Genomic DNA, 24,912 nt, shown 5'->3' on the forward strand with positions numbered 1-24,912 from the left:
GTCTAAACTGGAAACACTGGAAAAAACAACAATCAAAGCACTTCTGCAGAACAAAGCTTTATTTCACTTTTGAAGCAGAAGCTCTGTGGAACTGTTAGTCTTCTCGGGTGACGGAGTGAGGAAACTACCTGGGTGTCCAAGCTCATATTAATGCTACAGTTCACAATAATAATAATAATAATAACAATAATAACAATAATATTAATAATAATTCAGCAGATTTACTTCAGTTTTTGGGTTTGGTACATTTCTGGAAGATCAGACATTTTCACTGGACACACTGTCAGATTCTCCATCTGAAAGCTGAAGCCTGATTCTGATTTATAATTATTAATAATAATACAGAAGCATCACTGAAGTATGACAGAAGAAAACACACACAAGGAATGTACAAGGTCTATTTTTAAATTAAATTATTAAATGGATACAGAAATAGGATTAAATTAAATTATGGATGTATTTCAGAGCTCAGTAAGGCAGTGTTTTTAGTGGAGGTCTTAGGTGCTGGGGGAATAAACTTAATAAGAATGTTCACTTTTATCCCACACAAAGTCTTAGAAAACTAAATAAAGAGCTGTCTGGATTTTCCAGCGTCCTTGTAACCGAAAGCTGCCTTCACGTCTTTTTGTGTCGTTTCCGAGTTTGAAAATTTCCTGAAACCTTCTACTTTAAAAAAAGCTCACAGTCACAGAGGTCCACGAAAACTTAACCTGTGTCTCTTCTCTCTGTGTGTTTGTAGTGGTTCACGTCAGCTCCATATTCATTCACATCTCTAATGTATTTCTATAGATACGAGTTATGATCTGTGCATTCCAACACTCTCACAGATGAGAATGTAGAGACAAACTCTGACTCCAGCCTCAGCTGATAAAAGGTTAGCACTTTTTTTTATCTCCTAAACCTTCCTTAACCTCCTCAACAATGGGATATTTGGCCTGGGCTTCATGGAAGTGGTAGAGAAGAAAGATCAGCTTTCAGCAGATGAACTCATGTCAAACTCATCTGAAGGTCAGTCTCCTGTTTCAGGGAATTTCATCAACCTTTATATTACCGACGAGGAAAATAAAAACAGCTCAGAATTGACTCCGTTAGTGTTACTGATTCAATCAGAACTCATAGAATGCAATTTCATCTAAGACTAATCGAAGAAAATGGAAAAACAATAGATTTTATTCACAAGTACACAATGTCCTCATTTAACCCCAGCTAATTTCCTTTAAAACGCCTCTCTGGCTCATACATGCATGCGTTTTTTCTATTTACAGGGGAAAAAAATGCTGTCCTTCAAGCACTACTTCGGAAAGCGCCACAGTGGATGAATTGAGCTAATGCTGATCTTTTTTTTTTACCTCATTTCACAAGAACAGCTTCTTATTTCATGTCGTCTAGTGTTTCACCCCTCGTCATCATCTACTGTACAATACAATAAATTCAGGAACGTCACAATCTCTTGTTGTATGGCTCTGAGGACTGAAAGAGAGCAAGCACAGGTACTTCATTACAATCCCAGAGGTCAAGACAGACAGGGAATAAACACAGGGTCAGGCTCTCAGTCCGTGATGGAGTAAAGGAGTGTCTGAGGTGATGGGGGTGACGTGGTCCATGCTCGGTGAGGGAGACACAGGAGAGCTGGGCATGTACACTGTACAGAGAGAGAGGGAGAGACATTTTAATACATTTCGTAGCCTTGAGATCCAGTCACACACGACGTTTATTTTTCAAATTTCAGAGCTGTTCTATGAATAAAGGATTAAATGACACTTGTGTAAGTCTGTAGAACCTTCAAAGACACAGACAGAGCCACTAATCCACTCCAGTCCATAACCAGAGTTTCCTTATTATTATTTCTGTAGCCTGTGAATTTGGTATGAGCAACATTATGTGAACGAAAATATAGTCACATGACCACATACACTGTCACATGACCACAGTGTCCCCTGTTACATGCACACAGTTATCTTTCTCAACATAACAAACGTTATCATTGTCAGATGTTTGGCAGCTGATGCCACTGATGTACAGGATAGAAAATTGTCTGTGAAGACACGCCAGAGGCACGTGAAAGACCTGACGTGTGAAGAGCAAGCCGCTTGTTCCTGTTTAACGGTCATCTGATTACCTGAGTGTTACACATGTTGATGCCAATTGTAAACAATCTGTTAACGTGTATCCGATTACAAGCTTCACAGCTGACAAGAACTGGGTAGAAAGTCTTTGTACCAACACGAGTGAGTTAGCAGAGAAGTCCCCGAAGGTGTCCGTGCACAAAGTAATCACTATTAACATGCCAAGGTCATTATATATAAAAACAAAAATCACTGCACAATGAATTCAGGTGAACACATTACGACTGTAAGGTCACTGTGCAGTGGCATGGTGTTAGTGCTGTCTAAACATCTCAACACATGGCTAAGAGTGCACAGGGTTTAATTCTGGAAGGCAACAGTCCAAAATCCACAACCGTCTGTTGGGGAAAAAAGATAATAAAAGCAGGGAAGAAGTCAAAGGTACTCAAAGGTTTCAGTCCAATAAACAGGTCAAAGGTAAACGTGAGCCAAATATAACCGAATGTCAACAACATCGTCAGCTTTTGTTATGAACCCAGAGGGTGTGATGGACTAATGAGGAACAGTTCAGCACAAAGGAAAAATGTAGTTTCATTTGATTTAGCTGAGTGACAGGAAAATCAGCTTGGGGTGAGCAGCTTAAAAAAAGACTTACGACACCAACTTACATTGATTACTGTTGTTCCGCAGATTCCGTGCTTCTATGTCATCGGATCTCTCCTCTGAAATCTTCAGACCTAAACAGAAGAAAACAATTTTCCAGTTTGTTAGTCTTATACTGCTCAAACAAATTTATTTCTGTAATATAGCTGAAAGTAATAAAACAGTTGGGTAGGGTTGGGAACCGATAACCGGTTCTTATTCAGTTTAAACCGTTTTTTAACAGGAACCGGAACCGCGCAGACTTTTTGAGTTTCGGTTCCAAACGCGGTTCCAATGCGATGACGGGCAAAGCGCTGGGAGCGGTCACTTTAAATAGCCACGTCTTACCTCATGAATATTAATTGTTTGCACTGTTTACAGTCACGCAACCAAATTAACGCAGCTTACCACAGATATCAGTCAGTCGCGCTGCTTTGCTGAGGTACGCTTTGTGTTAAACATGTCTAAAAAAAGTCTAAAGTGTGGATTCATTTCCAAAGCTACAACAATGAAGCAAATCTACCCCTCTGAGAGGGTTTTCTCCACAGGTGGAGATACAATAAGCCAGGAAAGGTCTCGTCATCTCCCAGAGAAAGCAGATGTTCATTTTTTTTCAGAAAAATGTTTTGCTGAGTTGTAATTCTGGATGTTAAATTTGATGTTGAATTTATTTAAATTTAAATTGATATGAATTGAAATGCTCTGTTCAAAATATTTAAAGAGTGATTAATAAACACAAATGGAATTGTTTAAGTATTGTGCATTATTTTTCACATTTCTTTAATTATGGAATTGGAATCAGAACCGGGAATCATAAGGCAGAACTGGAACCGGAATCGGAAGATTTCTTTTCATACCCAACCCTACAGTTGGGTGCCACTTACTGCCGTCGCTCATGGAGTTGAAGCTGTTCTTCTTGCTGCTCCTCTTGCTGCTCCTCCAGGTGTCGTTACCACTGTCTCTCTGCAGCTCCTGCTGTCTCACCGTCACTCTCTTCTTGCTCTTACGTGTGCTGATGCGGATGATCTCGCGCACCAAACGGCATTCCGCTTCTTGCTCCCTGATGTTGTGCTCCTCGACTATGTCTGAGATGAGCTGACTGATCTCCTGCGAGCGCTTCAGGAACATGGAGTCCGATGTGCATTTCGCGAGCTCATTGATCTCAAACTCTGAGAAAACCTCTAGCAGTTTACGTGTGATTAGCGAGTCCACATCCTCATCTGTGCCTCGGTAAATTAAGTCCTCGTCTTGTAGGTCGCTGAAATGTATGCTGCCACTCCGGTGTGTTGGGATGTCTGATTCCTCTTTAGGAAGCTTAAATGAGACTTGCCCGTGTTCTACCATTAGCGCTGATGGATCCACTTTGACGCCACCGATACAAAGATCAGGATAAAAATCGTTCTTCGCATCAGGCACCAACGTCACAGCTTTAACGACTTCTGATTCGTCGCCTCGGTTTTCCGCAGACAACAAACATGGAATTCGCCTACACACATGATACAGTCCGCATGTCAACAAGCTACAGGCAAACGTCCGACAGCTTTTCACCGAGACACATGGACCGCATGTGCAGGAACCAGATGTGGACTCTTTCTTGCCAGGCAGAAATTGAACACTCTCGGGCACTGTAGCATTTCCATTAGCATCTTCTCGATGGACTTTGTGGATCGCTCCGGGGTACTGGGTCTCGGAGCTGACCGGGTCAACACAGCGCTCTTCATACGTCCTGCTCTTAGTGCTACTACTCTTCATGGACCATGCGTCAGAACTTCCTGCCCTCTCCCACCTCTGAGAGATGCTTCTGCCATCGCCTGACATGGTTTTGTAGTGTCAGGGTCTGTTTAAAAGAGAGAGAGAGAGAGAGAGAGAGAGAGAGAGAGAGAGAGAGAGAGAGAGAGAGAGAGAGAGAGAGAGGAAGTGAGGGAGGAGCACAATGTAAGGTGTCTTACAGTTAATGTTGAATCTACTGGTAGATCCTCAGTGCTATTACACATAGAAATGCCCCATGAGCCACATAGGATAGGGGTAAGACTATTCTGCTCCTACAAATACATCTACACTGTGTTTTAAAGTATCTGCACCCCTGGCCACCACACACACGTGAGCTTGTTCTGCATCATTACATTAAACTGGAATATAATGTTATTCCTACAAGAGGCAGAAGGGACAGAAAAGTCTACACTCACCTGTAAGAACAGAGGAAATATAAAAAATAAAAAATGAAACTAAGATAAATCATGTCAGAACTTTGTCCATAACCTCAACAAAAAACATGGACAAATAAAAAACACTCCTGCATGAATATAGACACCCTTTTATATTTGGGGCTGATGTTTGATTAAATCATAATGCAGCTATCAGTCAAATGATTCTGATGAAATCCAAATATAACTAGATTTGTAAAGTTCGGCGCAACAAACTTTGATGTTGGCTTTGACGGTGCAAGTATTCGCAAAGGCTGGTGCTTTTTGGAGGCGAGTGGACAGAAAGATTGTGACAGCAAAGGTGCCAATACTTTTGGAGACAAGCGGACATGAACACGTAACGTGATCTGAATACCCCGATTCCCCTCATTGTGCTGAGTGTTTTGATATGTCACATGTCCATGTTGAGCAAATTTTTAATTTTCACATGACCTCACGTGATGTCACGTGAGGTGGCCAGAATACACGTGAGGCAGTTCCCCTCATTGTGCTGTTTTTTGATATGTCACATGTCCATGTTGTGAAACTTTTTAATTTCGCTTGTTGTTGGGGTGGGGCTACATGTGACGTCACGTGACGTGATCAGAATACCCGTGGGGCAGTTCGCCTCATTGTGCTGAGTGTTTTGATGCGTCACATGTCCATGTTGTGCAAATTTTTAATTTTCAAGTGACGTCACGTGCCGTCACATGACGTGACCAGAATACCCGTGGGGCAGTTCCCCTCATTGTGCTTAGTGTTTTGATATGTCACATGTCCATGTTGTGCAAATTTTTAATTTAGCTTGTTTTTGGGGCGGGGCTACATGTGAAATCACGTGCCGTCACGTGACGTGACCAGAATACCTGTGGGGCAGTTCCCCTCATTGTGCTGAGTGTTTTGATGTGTCACATGTCCATTTTTAATTTCGCTTGTTTTTGGAGAGGGGCTACATGTGACATCACGAGGTGTCAAGTGACGTCACCAGAATAACCGGTGGGGTGCCAATACTTTTGGCAAAAAGTGGCTACTGAGGAATTGGACATTTCTTGTCAGTACTGCAGTCATTATGGGATTCTACTTATTATACTGCATAGAACATTACATGCAATTCTTAATGTTGGATGTATTGTGTGTGTGAGAGCTTAGAGGACTTATCGGAATTCCCCATTCAAGTCTATGGGATGTTCGATCGTCGACTACGGGAAAACCGAAAATTCCATCGGAACTCCGAAATAAAAATTTGGTCCGGAGTAAGGTCCTAAAGAACCTGTCCGAGTTCGGTGTAAATCGCTCGAAAACTTGCCGAATTTCAAACCTCAGAAGTTTATAATGGAAGTCTATGGAAAAAAAGGCCACTTTGAGCTTCCGAACCGGGAATGCCGGAATTCCGATCGCTTATAAAAATAGAAGCAACAAACTTCAGACCAGGGTCTACGACATATCCGAATTTGGTGTATGTGGCTCGAACGCCCTAGGCCGCATTTTTTTAAATAAATTTTTGTCTAAGAATAATAATAATAACTAGATTAGTAAAGTTCGTCGTGACAAACTTTGATGTTGGCTTTGACGGTGCAAGTATTCGCAAAGGCCGGTGCATTTTGGAGGCGAGTGGACAGAAAGATTATGAAAGCTACTGGACCGCTAGGGTGCCAATATTTTTGGAGGTGATCGGCCATGAGCATGTGACGTGATCCGAATACCTGTGGGGCAGTTCCCTTCATTGTGCTAAGTGTTTTGATATGTCACATGTCCATGTTGTGCAAATTTTTTATTTCGCTTCTTTTGGGGGCGAGACTACACGTGACGTCACATGATGTGACCAGAATACCCGTGGGGCAGTTCCCCTCATTGTGCTGAGTGTTTTGATATGTCACATGTCCATGTTGTGCAAGTTTTTGATTTCGCTTGTTTTGGGGGCGGGGCTGCACGTGACGTCACGTGACGTGACCAGAATACCCGTGGGGCAGTTCTCCTCATTGTGCTGAGTGTTTTGATATGTCACATGTCCATGTTGTGCAAATTTTAAATTTTCACGTGTCGTCACGTGTCGTCACATGACGTCACGTGACGTGACCAGAATACCCGTGGGGCAGTTCCCCTCATTGTGCTTAGTGTTTTGATATGTCACATGTCCATGTTGTGCAAATTTTTTATTTCGCTTGTTTTGAGGGCGGGGCTACATGTGACATCACGTGACGTCACGTGACGGGACCATAATACCCGTGGGGCAGTTCTCCTCATTGTGCTGTGTTTTGATATGTCACACGTCCATTTTGTGCAAATTTTTTATTTTGCTTGTTTTGGGGCGGGGCTACACGTGACGTCACGTGCAGTTACCAGAATACCCATGGGGCAGTTCCCCTCATTGTGCTGAGTGTTTTGATATGTCACATGTCCATGTTGTGCAAATTTTAAATTTTCACGTGTCGTCACATGACGTCACGTGACGTGACCAGAATACCCGTGGGGCAGTTCCCCTCAATGTGCTGAGTGTTTTGATATGTCACATGTCCATGTTGTGCAATTTTTTGATTTCGTTTGTTTTGGGGGCGGGGCTACACGTGACGTCACATGACGTGACCAGAATACCCGTGGGGCAGTTCCCCTCATTGTGCTGTTTTTTGATATGTCACATGTCCATGTTGTGCAAATTTTTGATTTTGCTTGTTTTGGGGGAGGGGCTACACATGACGTCACGTGACGTGACCAGAATACCCGTGGGGCAGTTCCCCTCAATGTGCTGAGTGTTTTGATATGTCACATGTCCATGTTGTGCAATTTTTTGATTTCGTTTGTTTTGGGGGCGGGGCTACACGTGACGTCACGTGACCAGAATACCCGTGGGGCAGTTCCCCTCAATGTGCTGAGTGTTTTGATATGTCACATGTCCATGTTGTGCAAATGTTTGATTTCGTTTGTTTTGGGGGCGGGGCTACACGTGACGTCACATGACGTGACCAGAATACCCATGGGGCAGTTCCCCTCAATGTGCTGAGTGTTTTGATATGTCACATGTCCATGTTGTGCAAATTTTTGATTCTCTTGTTTTGGGGGCGGGGCTACACGTGACATCACGTTACATCACGTGACATGACCAGACTACCCGTGGGGCAGTTAACCTCATTGTGCTGAGTGTTTTGATATGTCACATGTCCATGTTGTGCAAATTTTTGATTTCGCTTGTTTTGGGGGCTGGGCTACACGTGACGTCACGTGACGTGACCAGAATACCCATGGGGCAGTTCCCCTCAATGTGCTGAGTGTTTTGATATGTCACGTCCATGTTGTGCAAATTTTTGATTTCGCTTGTTTTGGTGGCGGGGCTACACGTGACGTCACGTGACGTGACCAGAATACCCGTGGGGCAGTTCCCCTCAATGTGCTGAGTGTTTTGATATGTCACATGTCCATGTTGTGCAAATTTTTGATTTCGCTTGTTTTGGGGGCGGGGCTACACGTGACGTCACGTGACGTGACCAGAATACCCGTGGGGCAGTCCCCCTCATTGTGCTGAGTGTTTTGATATGTCACATGTCCATGTTGTGCAAATTTTTTATTTTGCTTGTTTTTGGGGTGGGGCTACATGTGACATCACGTGACGTCACGTGACGTGACCAGAATACCTGTGGGGCAGTTCCCCTCAATGTGCTGAGTGTTTTGATATGTCACATGTCCATGTTGTGCAAATTTTTAATTTTGCTTGTTTTTGGGGCGGAGCTGCACGTGACATCCCGTGACGTCACGTGATGTGACCATAATGCCCGTGGGGCAGTTCCCCTCATTGTGCTGAGTGTTTTGATATGTCACATGTCCATGTTGTGCAAATTTTTAATTTTGCTTGTTTTTGGGGGCAGGGCTACATGTGACCTCCCGTGACTTCACGTGACGTGACCATATAACCCGTGGGGCAGTTCCCCTCAATGTGCTGAGTGTTTTGATATGTCACATGTCCATCTTGTGCAAATTTTTAATTTCGCTTGTTTTGGGGGTGGGGCTACACGTGACGTCACGTGACGTTACCAGAATATCCATGGGGCAGTTCCCCTCATTGTACTGAGTGTTTTGATATGTCACATGTCCCTGTTGTGCAAATTTTCAATTTTCACGTGATGTCACGTGATGTCACGTGACCTCACGTGACCTCACGTGACGTGACATGACGTGACCAGAATACCCGTGGGGCAGTTCCCCTCATTGTGCTGAGTGTTTTGATATGTCACATGTCCATGTTGTGCAAATTTTTGATTTCGCTTGTTTTGGGGGCGGGGCTGCACGTGACGTCACCAGAATACCCGGTGGGGTGCCAATACTTTTGGCAAAAAAGGCTACTGAGGGTTTGGACATTTCATGTCAATACTGCAGTCATTATGGGATTCTACTTATTATACTGCATAGAACAGTACATGTAATTCTTAATGTTGGATGTATTGTGTGTGTGAGAGCTTAGAGGACTTTTCGGAATTCCCTATTCAAGTCTATGGGATGTTCGATCGTCGACTACGGGAAAACCGAAAATTCCATCGGAACTCCGAAATAAAAATTTGGTCCGGAGTAAGGTCCTAAAGAACCTGTCCGAGTTCGGTATAAATCGCTCGAAAACTTGCCGAATTACAAACTTCAGAAGTTTATAATGGAAGTCTATGGGAAAAAAGGCCACTTTGAGCTTCCGAACTGGGAATGCCGGAATTCCGATCGCTTAGAAAAATAGAAGCAACAAACTTCAGACCAGGGTCTACGACATATCCGAATTTGGTGCATGTGGCTCGAACGCCCTAGGCCGCATTTTTTTTTTTTTTAATTTTGTCTAAGAATAATACTAATACTACTACTACTAATAATAATAATAATAATAATAATAATAATAATAATTATAATTATAATTATAATAATTATAATAAGTTTATTGCAACATAAGCTTATAACGGAAATCAGAATGTTGGCTTCTACAAAGCCAACATAATAATAATAATAATAATAATAATAAGCTTATAACGGAAATCAGAATGTTGGCTTCTACAAAGCCAACATAATAATAATAATAATAATAATAATAATAAGCTTATAACGGAAATCAGAATGTTGGCTTCTACAAAGCCAACATAATAATAATAATAATAATAATAATAATAATAATAATAATAATAATAATAATAATAATAAGCTTATAAAGGCAATCAGAATGTTGGCTTCTACAAAGCCAACATAAATATACTGTTTCACAGGGGCTTTATTCACATCTGTCCATTTTGTCTCAAAAAGCTCACTAAGCTGAAAGATATCGATCAGGAGAGGAGGACAATCGATCAGGACAGGAGAGGAACACCACAGAGGCGGTTATCAACAAATAGAAAAAAAAACCCAGAGAGTCCAGAATATATAATCCATAAAAAAAGAGAAACACTCAAAGAACACCAAGGCATGGTGAAGCATGGTGGTGGCAGCATCAGAGCTGCTTTAGAATTGATGTTCTTCAAAAATATCTGAGGCATTTATCATGGTGTCTACCGGTAATGTGTAGATGACTGTCACCTATCACCTATCAGCAGGACAAGGACCCAAAGCACACAGGACAAGGGAGCAACCTACTGTTTCTCCAGCAGTGAGCTCAGTGCCTCAAACAGTTCCTCAACCTCAGCTACATAATTCTAAACTCTTATAGAGTTTTATACTCCAAAATATAAACACATTAGTAACTTTATTTAAACAATGAGGGACACTGATCCTGATCATCAGTAAGTATGAATACATGCATGCTAAAACACAACACAATCTGTCTTTGTCCTACTGACTGGCATCCACATGAAAGGTAAAACCTCCTGCTTGTGACACACACAGACACACACACACACACACACACACAGATATACACACACACTCACAGATATACACACACACTCAGAGATATACACAAACACATACAGACACACACACAGAGACACTTTCACTTTCTATAAAAACTGTAGAACAGCACAGAAACAGCCTAGAACACACCTGTAGATGGTGATATACACCGTGATGTTTACATGAATATTGTCAGGTGTGTTTTAATAGATCAGGTCCAGTCGAAAGGTACACAGCGCACACGCACGCCCACTCACTCACCTACACAGGTTTGTACAGAAATCAATGTGTTCCTTTAAAGAGGATCATTTAAAGGAACATTTTATTTTACACGTCACACACATACAACACCACCAAAACACACACAACACCACACACATAAACACTACCACACACACACACACACACCAACACCACAACACCCCCACACAAACACACCAACACCACACACAAACACACACACCACAACACACACACCAACACCACACACACACACACACCCCAACACCACACCAACACCACACACACACACACACACACACACCAACACCACACACACACACCAACACCGCACACACACCAACTCAACACACACACACCAACACCACACACACACACCAACACCGCACACACACACACACACCAACACCGCACACACCAATGCCACCACACACACACACACACACCACACACACACAACCACCCCCCACACACACACAAAAAAAACCCACACACACATCACCACCCCCCACACACCCCCCCACACACACACACACACCACCCCACACACACACCCACCACCCCCACACACACCACCACACAACCCCACACACACACACACTACACAACCCCACACACACACACTACACAACCCCACACACACACACACTACACAACCCCCCCCCCCACACACACACTACACAACCCCCCCCCACACACACACACACACACTACACAACCCCACACACACACACACACCAACACCACACACACACCACCACACAACCCCACACACACACACCACCACACAACCCCACACACACACCACCACACAACCCCACACACACACACCACCACACAACCCCACACACACACCACCACACAACCCCACACACACACCACCACACAACCCCCCACACACACCACCACACAACCCCACACACACCACCACACAACCCCACACACACACCACCACACAACCCCACACACACACCACCACACAACCCCACACACACACCACCACACAACCACACACACACACACCACCACACAACCACACACACACACACCACACAACCACACACACACACACACACACACACACACACACACACACACACACACACACTTTCAGGTGTAAAGTGAAGGCAGAAGTGCCGGAGAAATTTAGATAAAGTTCTCAGTCTATCCGCCGACACACACATTAATGTTTACATTATAATAAAGAGAGGAATACAGCTTGTAATTTATATCCTTCTCTCTCTCTCACACACACACACACACACACACACACACACACACACACACACACACACACACACACACACACAGTTTAACACAAACAGTAGGCAAGAGGAATAAAGTCAATAACAAAGTCTACTCACTGCATAGGGAGAGAAATGACGCAGTCCCCGGAAGTGAAGGGTTTTTACCACTAGCACGTTTAAACTTTAATCCTGTAACGTGTCCTGAGTTTAGAGGAAGAATAAATCCTGGTGCTGAGACTAAAAGCAGGTTAACACACCTCACCACAGCCGTTTTCTAACTCCTCCATATCTTCTGCTGTTTTCAGTTACCTGAGGCGACAGGTAGGTCACGGCACCTGCTGACGTCATCACTGTACTCACACGACCGGGCCGTGTAAAATCAGGGGTAAACAAAATCCATCATACAAAATTGGGTTATATAGTACATGCAAAAAAATTAATTTTTACAAAAAAAAATAAAATTCTATATATTTTTTGGCCTTTTTTCGTTTCTTTAGCAGGAAATCCTTTCCCACTGGGTGGCAGTGTCGAGCCTCAGTTTCCGCTCATGCCCCTGTTTAATGCACTGTATGTAAGTAACAGAGTAAATCAGTTCGACTTTATTTCTATACAGCTTTTAACATTGGTCATTAATCAGCTTCACGGAAATCCGGATATAACAAATTTAACTCACTGAGGAGAAAAGAGGAATAAAGCTGGAGAGGAAGTAAACTAAAAAAGGAAGACATCCTCATCTGGGTCACACCAGGGAGTGAGAGTTTACCTCATTTGTCTTTTTAGCTGGACACTACACAGTCCAGTCTGTATGAGCATCACTACAGTCTTATGTAACCAGAGTGTCTTTGTGGGACCAGACTAATCTTAAAGTTCTCCATAGACGTGTACTTTAAACACAATGTGTCTTTATCAGCAATCAGATCTGTGCTGAACTCAGAGTTTATGATGACACATTAGTTCCTCAGGAGCTCTCGGCTGCACTATTATAAACATTTCAGGGAGTTCCTTGCCACAGTCACCTCCGGCTTACTCCGGGTTAAATTAATTTTAAACTGTAAATGTATGTATTAATTAATTAATTTTTATTATAATTTTTTCTTCTTCTTCTTCTTCTTCTTCTTCTTCTTATTATTATTATTATTATTATTATTATTATTATTATTATATTTATTTATTTTTCTCTCTCTCTCCTGTTTTCATTCATCTGTAAAGCTGATTTTAGACAATGTAAATTGTTAAAGTCGCAATACAAATAAATCAAATTTGAATTTTCTATATGCTGCTGCATTTAGGGCAAAAGACGGGGCAAAAGCATACCAAAACATCACCTTGACTAATTTACTCACCTTACATCAACGCTTCTACAACAGATCTCCAACACCTTGAATGTGACAGAAATGTATGACTTGAAAAATAGTGCAACAATTAATACAGAAATCTAAGATAAAATTCTTCTTGAATTAAGCAAATTTGTTAAAAAAAATTTCTTAAGTACAAATTAGCAAATTAGCAAAAAGTTAGTTATTTAGTTAGTTATAAAAGTAAGTTATTATGCTGAACATTAATTTTGAATCTTTTCTTTTACATAAAAGTCTTAAAGGTATTCAAGGGCATGTGGACATATGGGCTTAATTTTAAATATTTACATATGGTGAGGGAGAGAGGGGGAAGGGGGGCAGAGGGGGAGAACAGAGGGGGCAGAGAGAGAGGGGAGAGACACAGAGAGAGAGAGAGAGAGAGAGAGAGAGAGAGAGAGAGACAAACACAGAAAGAGAGACAGAGAGAGGGGGGTGCACAGAAAGGGGGGGGACAGAGAGAGATATGTCTGAATCTTGTGGGTTTTTTCTTTCACCTTTGAGCTTTTGCACTATGTGAGTTCACTGTTACACTCAGCAGCAGTTTGTTTCTTGTTGCAGTAGAGAGATGTTTCTCATATACATAAAAAAGCCCTCAGTGGTGTTTATGCTCCTCTTCTGCTCTCACCACCAGGCAGGTTGCTATTTGTGGTTCAGCCTCCTGCTCATGATGCTGGACTGATTACTGCAGCTTTAGCTCCTGTGGGCCTTCAGCAGTTAGACCCAGATCCCACAGAGACACGAGGATCCTCTCAGCAGCAGAGCCAAAAACACTTTACACACAATACTGTTTAGTCAAATGAGTTCCTTCAGATATCATAGTCTGTTAGGAAATGTAAAGTCAGAGCTGTGGGGGTAAAGAGAAGGAATAAAAGACTCTCCAGCACATCCGGGGACACTTTTAACCTCCAGTTCAACATTTTATTAAGAATGCAGACATCTTTATGGAAGCTGTTACATTTCACATACATACAAATAAAAAATCATTTCAAGTTTCCATCATTTCTCTCTTGGAAACCTTCATATGTGGTTAATGAACTGCAGTCTGACAGCTCATTAAAATGTTGCCAAGAACAGAACAACGACGAGGATAAAGACTTTCACAACAAACAGAGTTTGAGCTTCAGGCACAAATGAATGTTTTGTTTAAATGAAAACGAGCGAGTTTTGTTCTGTGAATGTACAATGCTTTATGCAGCCAGATCGGTTTCAGAGATACAGACGAGGCCTAATCCTACATTTAAATCATGTTACGTGATGATTTTATATCATGTTAACTTTACATTTAAATTATGTTAATTTTAACTCAAACTAAAATGTCCTTACTGTGCATATGCATGACAACACCATGGCATCCAAGCTAAGGATTCTGGCTCTTAGTACACAAAGAATGTGTAGTAAAATCTGTCCCATAAAGTTAACATGTAAAACATGTGATTCTAAACCATCTCAGGTTCATCTGCATTGTATCACTGTAACAATCACTAAACACAAGAAGCTGCTGTGGTTCCTCAAAGCTGAGCCAGGCTGTGCCTTCAAACAGCCAACAGGCCACTGCTGTCTCCAGCAAACCCTCACGCAGGGCTGTTTTTTATCATTCTGACAATAAAAATGAGAGGAATAAAAAAAAGGAAGCAGAAGAGGAGCAGAGATTTCCACAGCTGGTCTTTCTCCCCCTTTTCATTTCTTTCATTCTGTTTATCTGGTACAAAGGAAGTGTGTTTCTCGGTGGCTCTGTGGTAAGCTTAGAGGAGGTTATCCATGCACTGGAATGCTTTGTAGAGGAAGGAAAGCACATTCTTCACGAGCTCCCTGTGGGTAGAGGGGCTGAGTCGGCTCCACAGCCTTGCTGACTGTGACCCAGCACTGCCATTCAATGAACCTCGGGAAAAAATGTAACCGCGGCACAGAGTATAACAGATTTTAGTATAAAAATTACTTCCTGTCCTAAGCAGTAAATGCTTGTTAGGTCTGATGGGAATAGCAGAATGGTCATAGACCCATCCTAAACCAAGTCATTTAGCTCCGTACTCTGGGGATACAGGAACTAAATAAGAACATGTGGTGGTAATGGACAAGCTGCTGTAATACAACACTAGTTAATGCACTGAATGGATGTGCAGGTTGCTAACATTAAAACAACAATGTCCATATTTAAAAACGTTTGTCATCAATAAATCACCTAAGTTTAGGTGTGAAGAAGTACCAGTAATCCAAATTACACATCTGCACTCGTGGACAGTTGTGACAACCTGGGATCGGAATCGATCTCGTATCGGTAATGATACCCCTCCCACATATCTCTACAAGTGTCACGCATTTCATAGATGCGCTTCTTAATCCCTTTCCGGTTCAGGTACAGCACAAAGAGGAACATTAGGCCCACAAAACCCAGCACTAAGCAAAGGAATACATAGGATGTTTGAAGCGCCAGGTTGTTGTTCTCCTCTATGTGATGGCATGCCAGGACCAACGTCCTCGCGTACAGTAAAGAAATGTTGCGCAGTTCAATAGGAAAGACACAGATCAGCTGCTCAGCATCTACGACACGGTCCTGAGAGGCATTTAGCAACATGATGAATGGCTCAATTCCACAGGTACACGTGTACGGGTTCTGCCCAAGGTGTAACTTTGCTTTTGGAATGCGCTCCAACTCCATCAAACCTTCCTTGCTGAAGGTTTTAAGGCCATTGTGGCTGAGATCAAGCTCTTCTAGGTGCTCCAAACCCAGCAAAGTCTCATTCGTAACAGACACTATAGAGTTGTTGGCTAGCTGAAGCCGGCGCAGATTGCTCATATGAAAGAAGATGTGAGGGGGAAGGAAGATCAGGCCATTGCTGGACAGGTCGAGCCCAAGCAGGCTGTTCAGGCTGCTCCAGCGCAGAGCCGTGGACAGGTTAGTGACTGACGAGTGGTTATAGAGCGCACGGCTGAAATTCAGCTCTTTCAGAGTGTGGTTTTGCATTGTGAAGGCCTCTGGGTGAATCAACACCAGCTGGTTGCTGCTCAGGTCCAATGATCTGAGGTTACGCAGACTAGAGAAGGTGTGAGACTCCACCTCAAATATCCTACACAAGAAAAAAGGCTCAGAATCAAATCACTGTGTAACTTCTGTCATTTTAGATTCTAAGAAGCACAAACGGAAGAGAAAATATGAAATGTTCCTTACTATAAATATACATGACTATAAATTTGCTGCTTTAAGACTGTAAAACACCTGAGTGTGTGTATATACTTGCTCAGGTCAGTATTGTGCATGCTGCAGATGTTTTTTACCTGTTGTTGCTGAGCGATAACGTTGTCACATTGTCCAGCCCTCTGAAACACTCGGGACCAATTCGACTAATGTGGTTGCCTGTAATGAACAAATTCCTCGCATAGGTAGGAATGCCTGTCGGTATGTCCCGTAGATCTTTAGAAACGCATTTCACAGTTTGTGCAGCTTCTGAGCATTCGCAGCCTGCAGGACACAACGCAGAGCGCGTCGCGTGGACGTACAGCAGCGCGAATACGACGCGCAGCACAAACACGGACATGTCGCAAAGTGTGAAAACGAAGCCCTCGAACTTTCTCTAAATTCTCCTCGACCGAGTAGCTGAAACTGAGTGAACAAACATGACTTGTTTTTAAACAAAATCACGGACTGATGTCCATTTAGAAAGTCCAGAAAAAGTTTCGGGTCTCCACGCGCTCCTGCGCCCAAACGCAGAGTCTCCAAATAACGTGGTGTTTGGGAGGAACTTAGGAACTTGTGAATGATCCCGTGGTGCTATCAGCTCCATCTGCATCCTGGACAAGCCGCGTGTAGTCAAGTGAGAGGCAGCAGCTGATTAACATGAGAAAGGGAAGCATCTGAAGTCCTCTCGAACAATGAAATGAAAGCCGCAGCGCTGGACAAACGCTTGGAGGAGGGGAGGATGAAGATGAGGAGGAGGTAGGGGAGGAGGAGGAGGAGGAGGATGTAAATGGTGACTTACTCGTGTATGAGATGAACTCATCATCCAAAATCCACAAATCACAAGTAAAAGCAAGTTAAAAACAAAGCAAGTTGTAGGGTATTAAAGGTTCAGTACTCAGTACAGGGATCAGTATGTTTTCTACTGTTCTCATTGAATATGATGAAAGTCCTGGACTGAACTAAGAAAAGATTTTTAAAGCAAAGCATCTGGAGTGCAATAAGCATGGACTATCTGTTTCGTAAAGATTTGTAAAGATTAAAAAATGTACGGAAATAAGCAGAAGTATTGGCACCCGATGAATCTGCCAATAAACTAATCACAAAGATTAGTTCCTTTATTCCTTTATTCATCGCTCCTTTTCTTGTCTTGAGCTTCCTCTCAGAATATATTCTCTGGATTATGTTTGCTGCTAGTTCCTCTTCTCTACTGGTATAAACGCTGACCCTGATTAAAAGACTTCCAAACTTAATTCATCTTTGGGCTACAAAAAATTAATCGAAATTCTCCTTGGATTTTGGTCCATCTGTCATACCTTCACCCTTCTCCCCAGCATGTGGTTTGTTTTTGCATGGATGGTGTTCTCAGGGTGATAAGCAGTGTTGGGTTTCCAAAGTTTCTATGAATTCTTTTTTAAAAAAGAGAGAAACGGTCCTCAGTTCTCTTTAACAGATGTCCTACAGGCCAACTCTGGGACAAGTCCTGGTCCTTCCAAACGTCCGTTTACATTGATGGAGCTCACTGTGCTCATGGGAACAAAGAAAGCTTCAGACATGGTTCTATTCCTTATTACTGTATTTTTTTATTTCTGAAACACTTCAGCTAGCACTTTCTTCCCAGTTTATTGTATGTGTGTATTTAAAAAAAAAAAAAAAAACTTTGGCTCTGGATGAGTCTGTGTAGATGTAGATGCTGTAAATGTAAATTACCTTGCTCAGATCTAGCTCTCCATAATTATATGATGCTGGAAAGTTCCTTGGACATACTGTAAACTATTGGAACTCATGCACACCTTTATTTTCTACAAGTCAAATTTTAGAAACATCTCTAGGTTAAAGCCTTATTATGTGAGGGGGTTGGAGACAAAAGTGGGTTAAATCAGCTACAGCTTACAACTGTGATGAGCAGGAAAACATCTCAGAACCCACACAACAAACTTACTTGAGGTTGATGAGCTACAAGAGCTGAAGGCTACATCAGGTAGGAGGTACATATTGTGAATTGTTCATTTCTGTTTTTCTTTTGAAACATCAGATTATGCTGTTTGTTCTAACCACCTTTGTGTCAGCGGTGAGGTAATTCGATTGACCTCATGACCAATGGGACTTGTTAGAGATGATATGTGACACTGTTGTCTGCTCTGGCTGGAGCCAGCAGGGGCCACTCTCTTCACACACTCAAGGAGACTGAAGATCTGTAGCAGGAATTTTTGAAGAGCTGAGAAACCCCGGCTACCTGCTGTTCTAAAGAACGAGTGAGTGTGAAAGAGAGGGCTAATCAGCGAAGGCGAAGGGGGTGAGAGGAGCAAAGGGCCCGTGGAATTTTCCTGTTTGATGCCAAACAATGGCAGGATTTTATTCAGACACAGGAACTGTAGTAATGGATCTGGTGTCCTGATCCTGGTTTAGAATTACGTTAGGGTTTGTCTGGTGTTTGAAACCGAATGCAAAGTTAATATGTACAATGCAGAAAAGCAAACAAACGTAGCTTGATATAACAGAATAAACTGGATATAATACAAAGGCGCACTTTTAACACACGATTGGTTTGAACACGTGAACCCTGGGAGTTCATGGGGTTCATCGAGATTCAGTAAAACAATACGTCAGTACGTCCTCATGGTGGAACGTTAGACAGAAGAACTACGAATAACATTTTTTATGTGTATTTTAATTAAAAGTCCTTTATGATTAAAACAAAAGAATCAGACGTTTCTCTTAAAGCTGTTTCAGTTTGTTTATCTGTGGTGTGATGAAGCAGAGCTCTATTCTAAATACTGCATTTATGTTGATATCAGTTTAGAGTATGTTAATAAGGTGACATATATGTTTATTGCACCAACATGGCTAATTCTGGTGGTTTGGTGGTTGTATACATCATTTGTTTATTGATCACTATGAAAGTGACAGCAGCAGAGAGACCAGAGAACTCCAGCTAACAGAATCCTGTGAACCCACTCTGTGAAGATGAAGCAGTGATCTGCTGTATAAAGTGCAGTCCCATATGGACCCCTGGCTCGGGGGGCTGTGATGTGGTGGTCTACCTGCTACAGTACTGAATGTTAAAATCCTCCTCGTGTTCACATAGCAGTGTGATAGCTGAGTGCAAAGGTGTGTATAAAATGACCTGAACACCAATCGCACTACAAACATGATGTTCTACAGCACAATAAAGTGAACATAGAGAAAAAAAAAAAAACACAGACAAGAAGCTCCATAAACAGGATCCAAAGCATCATGTTATCAAGAAAGTTAGTTTTCTGGAGTTTCAATGCAATAATAATAATAATAATAATAATAATTTTAATAATAATCCAATCTGCAACCAACCCAGAAATCAGCGCCATTAATTTCACACCTTGGAAGACAAGCGTTTGAGTCCATGCTGTAATTTCTTACGTTACAAGGACATAAAGGACCCGTGATGGGTTTCCTGTCTCCATCCTTTGAAAAACAGGTTTAGGACTAGCTTTTAGTCATGGGGCTCGTCATCTGCACGGGAGTCGTCCATCATCTGAGCGTGTCGTCCCATACAGTGTAGTCTGGCCGACGTTCATCTGAGTCCCATTTTATTGTCTAATAACCCGGATATTCATCTGGATGCAGTGGTCTCTATGACCCCACTGTGGTCACCGCAAGTTCATGTACAGAGCGAGCGACACAACGATGCTGCTCAGAACGATGAACGGCAACCAGGTCTTCAGAAATCCGACACAGCTGCAGGGGGAGAGACACAGACAGATGAACTGGGGTTATTTACACCAACAATACATGAATGAGAGAAAAGGAAGAAAAATATAGAAAAGAAAGAAAGAAAACCACTTCAGATGGTATTAAAAACACACTTTATTAGTAACACATGTGCCAGCTGCCAGAGAGGATATAGTAACTCAATCACTCACTAGAGTTGAATGAGCTACAACAGCAGGAGACCACACCAGGTTCCTCTCCTGTCAGCCAAGAACAGGAATCTGAGGCTATCATGGGCACATGTCCTTACAGGATCATCACCTGGACCTTAGCTGACACTGTAATGATATTCAATAACCCACTACAGCTCGGTCAACCAATATGAGGCTTTCCTTCAATTTTCAATGCTAAAATTCATATATCTTCTGCTTCATCATGCTCTCTTTGCTATCTACAAGCACCTTCTGATGCTTTGATGCTTTTCAATACCCTTTCAAATGTCATTTCAAATGTTTTAGTTAATTTAGGACCATTTTGCCATGAGGAAACACCGAATATAGAAGTTCATACTTCCAAGAAAAGAAAGAGGGAGGCTTTAACAGCTGCTCAAACACCTTGTCCTGAAAGCGAATGCATCATGTGAGGAGAAAGATGCCGCTCTACTGAAGTGAAATTCATTCACATCCATTTTTTCAGTATTACTGCAGATCTTATGTATTTAAACCAATGTGTGATCATATTTATAATAGACAGTTCATGATGTTTGTTGAGTGGTTTTGGGAGGAGTCTCCAGTGTCAGCACAGTCAATAGTAATGTTGGTCCTTTACTGTCGTATGTTCAGGACACAGACGTGTGTAAAGACCTACGTGAGCTGTGATTTTATTATGAGGCTGGGGTAAAACTTGGCACATCTCAAGATTAGAGGGCAAGTGAAGGGGGAGGAAGTGGAAAAAGGTCTTTCACAAGTCTGACGGCCTGCGGGCTGTTTCTCAACTCCTGAAACATCTGTCTGATGGGAGGACTGTAAGCATTCTGTGTTGGTGTGGATATTGACCTTAATGATTATGTGGAGCCTCCTGATGACCCTGGTTTGGTCGAGGTGATCCTGCAGTGCTAAGGCTGTTCATCCAGAGGTGGATGTTACTAAACATTGTTATAGACCAGGTGCCTTCGTAAATAATAACTGAGCTCTCTAACATCAGTGTCCTCTTCCAGCAGGATGTTGTTCACTTCAAACACTGTTCAGGAATGATTTGAGGAACATGACAAAAACTTCATGTTGATTTGGCCTCCAAATTCCACAGATCTCTATCTGATCCAGTATCTGTGGGATTTGCTGGACAACCACATAATATGCATGGAGGCTCCGCCTCACAAATTACAGGACTTAAAGGTTCTGCTGATAAACCCTTGGTGTAGATTCCACAGCACAGCTTCAGAGATCTTGTGGTGTTCATGCTTCAACAGATCAGAGCTGTTTTTGTGGTACGAGGAGACCTACGCTATATTAGTGGTTTTAATTTAATGGCTGATTTAATGGTGGAAAGTTTAAGCCATTTTACAGAGACATGGCATTTAAGTGAAATAAAAATTCCATTCGAATGAAAAGTAATGAAGTTCATCTCTAACTGAGGTTGTAGAAATTAAAGTGAGGATTCTACACATTATATGAAACCTGCAGGATTTATTTCTGTTCATTTTTAAGGTCTGTGGCTCTCCGTTAACCCTGGTGTATGATAACTTAATATAACACATAACACAATAAGCTTGCGTCTCATTATACATTGGACCTTTGTGAAAATCTCATACAACAGCGACGCATTTCACTGTGGAATAACGTTTCCACGCTGAGGTACAGTAATGATCCTGACACAAATCAAAACAACGGAATGGACAACTGACATTTCCTTTTCTTTCTTTTCTTTCTTTCCATTAAGGTAACTCCACCTTCTCTTATTGTCAGGTTGTTTTGTTTACACAGCCGCTGGCTCTTGCACCTGCCGTCAGCTTGTTGACTCTGCATTTAAAGGCTGAATGCTGTTGACACACCAATCCCTTTAACATCCATTCAGCTTTATACAACACATTCATCGGTGAGGCAGCACACAGATCCAGCAAACACAATCATCATTAAACGTGATGCAAATCTTCCTACCGCACACCAGAAATTATCTAAATCCTAAAGATAAGTTAATGCCAGACAGCTACAGTGGCACACATCTGGGGTAGGGCTTTGTTTTTAAACCGATTAATCTCAGACTTGGAGGTGAGGAAAAACTGCATTTAGCAGATGTCCAGAAAAACTTACATTTTTAACTGAGCAATTGAGGGTAAAGGGCCTTGCTTAGGGGCCCAACAGTGGTAGCTTGGTGGACCTGGGATTTTAACTCGCATCCATCTGATTGGTAGTCCAACAACTGAACCACTAGACTACCACATCACCATCCTATCGCAATCCCCATCCCCAACCAATCCCCATCTCCATCACCATCTCCATTCAGAAAATAATTCAGTCAACTGATCGTGTGTCAGCAGCACAGGGCAAAAAATCACTAACTTCACTTCACATCCAACCTCAGACTGGGGTAATAATTCACTGCTCTCCCTCTACATCAATCTCTATATAGAATAAGGTTAACTCTTACTTATAACCTGATATACAGCACATTACTAATCAGTTTAGTCTGGAAGCCTCCCACAAGTCATCTTATCTACACGCTATTCTCCTGGAGCTCAGTGAACATGAGCAGTAACAGAGGAGGTTTAAACACGTTTAGGTCACATACTTCATGATTACAGAGCTAACCTTTAAGCCGACTAACACACAGTCAACAACAATATCTGTTCCTGTTCTGTGCCACAGAGTGATGAAGTGAATGTTTTATTGATTAGTCCACAACCTTCGTGTTTATATTGATGTCTTTAGCCCTTAAAGTCTCTATATACATGCTTCCATTAGGGAACATTATTAGAAGACATGGGATTAGTTTCCATTGTTATGCTGATGACACACAGTTATATATCTCATCAAAACCAGATGAAATAGCCACAGTGTCCAAATTAAGAGATAAAAGACTGGATGAGCTGCAACTTTCTATTGTTAAACTCCGATAAGACAGAAATACTACTCATAGGTCCAAAAACCAGTGCACATAAACTCTCACAACTTAACTCCCATTTAGAGGGATGTACTATTACAAGTAGCTCGACAGTGAAAGACCTCGGTGTTATATTAGACAGTAACTTGTCTTTTAAAAATCATATCGCCCATACTACCAAAACAGCCTTCTTCCACCTTAGAAACATTGCCAAGCTGAGAAACATCCTGTCTGTATCTGATGCTGAGAAGCTAGTTCATGCATTCATGACCTCTAGACTGGACTATTGTAATGCATTACTAGGTGGTTGTCCTGCATCTTTAATAAATAGGTTACAGTTAGTCCAAAATGCAGCTGCCAGAGTTCTCACTAGGACAAGAAAGTATGACCATATAACCCCAATTTTATCAACTCTACACTGGCTACCTGTTAAGTATAGAATTGACTACAAACTGCTGCTACTTACGTACAAGGCTCTTAATGGTTTAGCTCCCATGTATCTAACTAGTCTTCTAACACGTTACAATCCTTCACGCTCCCTGAGATCACAAAACTCAGGACTTCTGCTAGTTCCCAGAATATCTAAGTCTACTAAAGGTGGTAGAGCATGTTCTTATTTAGCTCCCAAACTTTGGAATAGTCTTCCTGATAGTGTTCGGGGCGCAGACACACTTTCCCAGTTTAAATGTAGATTAAAAACTCATCTCTTCAGTCAGGCATACACATAATACATCCCATAATATCATGCACCAGTACATCAGACCAGCACATTTTTATGAACAGCAGATATGTTAATCCCTTTCCACTGCTTCTCTCTTTGTACCCATCCCGAGGCATCCAGACACTGTACCAGCTCCCAACGTCCTCTGTGGGACGAAGCCTTTGGACGTCCACTGAGCCGAGGCCGACTCTAAGAATCCTGAGACATCTCCAGTTAGACTCTGTGGTACTCAGGAGATCAGAAGTCCTTGAACCTCACACCAATACAACATTTAACTGACTGTATATTACAATCACACCCCCAGTGTCACCCATATGAGGATGGGTTCCCCCTTGAGTCCGGTTCCTCTCAAGGTTTCTTCCTTTACCAATTTAAGGGAGTTTTTCCTTGCCACTGCTGCCTGAGTCACCTCAGACTTGCTCATAGGGGAATAAATACATACACACTGTGAACTATATACATCTAATAATAATCTAGAATTTTTATTCTGTTAATTCTTATTTCTTTTATTATTCGTTATTTCCTTTGTCATTAATTATGTTTACCTTCTGCTCTGTGTTTATGTTCTGTAAAGCTGCTTTGAGACAATGTCTATTGTAAAAAGCGCTATACAAATAAACTTGAATTGAATTGAATTGAATTAAAGTGAATGC

At 42.0% G+C, this 24,912-nt stretch overlaps 3 protein-coding genes and 1 long non-coding RNA gene across 4 annotated transcripts in view; 1 reads left to right on the forward strand and 3 right to left on the reverse strand.

Moving 5' to 3' along the window:
* Positions 1-1,154: 1,154 nt before the first annotated feature.
* Positions 1,155-12,527, reverse strand: kdf1b (keratinocyte differentiation factor 1b). Its single transcript, XM_027157470.2, has 4 exons — positions 12,340-12,527; positions 3,593-4,545; positions 2,735-2,803; positions 1,155-1,642 (listed from the first exon to the last, which is right to left on the reverse strand). Exons 2-4 carry the CDS (start codon positions 4,524-4,526, stop codon positions 1,542-1,544), a joined length of 1,104 nt encoding a protein of 367 aa, XP_027013271.1. The 5' UTR covers positions 4,527-4,545; positions 12,340-12,527; the 3' UTR covers positions 1,155-1,541.
* Positions 12,465-14,491, forward strand: LOC113649600. Its single transcript, XR_003442181.2, has 3 exons — positions 12,465-12,607; positions 12,720-12,793; positions 14,209-14,491. It is a non-coding gene; the product is annotated as an uncharacterized LOC113649600 (long non-coding RNA).
* On the reverse strand, positions 14,469-17,521 carry tpbga (trophoblast glycoprotein a). Its single transcript, XM_027157469.2, has 2 exons — positions 16,851-17,521; positions 14,469-16,642 (listed from the first exon to the last, which is right to left on the reverse strand). The coding sequence occupies exons 1-2, from the start codon at positions 17,108-17,110 to the stop codon at positions 15,793-15,795; spliced, it is 1,110 nt and encodes a 369-aa protein (XP_027013270.1). The 5' UTR covers positions 17,111-17,521; the 3' UTR covers positions 14,469-15,792.
* Positions 17,522-19,968: 2,447 nt separating this feature from the next.
* The window catches only part of tmem222b (transmembrane protein 222b), a 7,022-nt gene continuing 2,078 nt past the window's right edge, over positions 19,969-24,912 (reverse strand). Inside the window, exon 6 of the mRNA XM_027157472.2 lies at positions 19,969-20,466. Within this exon, the coding sequence (XP_027013273.1) occupies positions 20,379-20,466 (88 nt within the window). The 3' untranslated portion in view covers positions 19,969-20,378. The remainder of the gene's footprint in view (positions 20,467-24,912) is intronic.

This window comes from Tachysurus fulvidraco, chromosome 7 (genome assembly GCF_022655615.1).
Source record: "Tachysurus fulvidraco isolate hzauxx_2018 chromosome 7, HZAU_PFXX_2.0, whole genome shotgun sequence".
Lineage (NCBI taxonomy): Eukaryota > Metazoa > Chordata > Actinopteri > Siluriformes > Bagridae > Tachysurus > Tachysurus fulvidraco.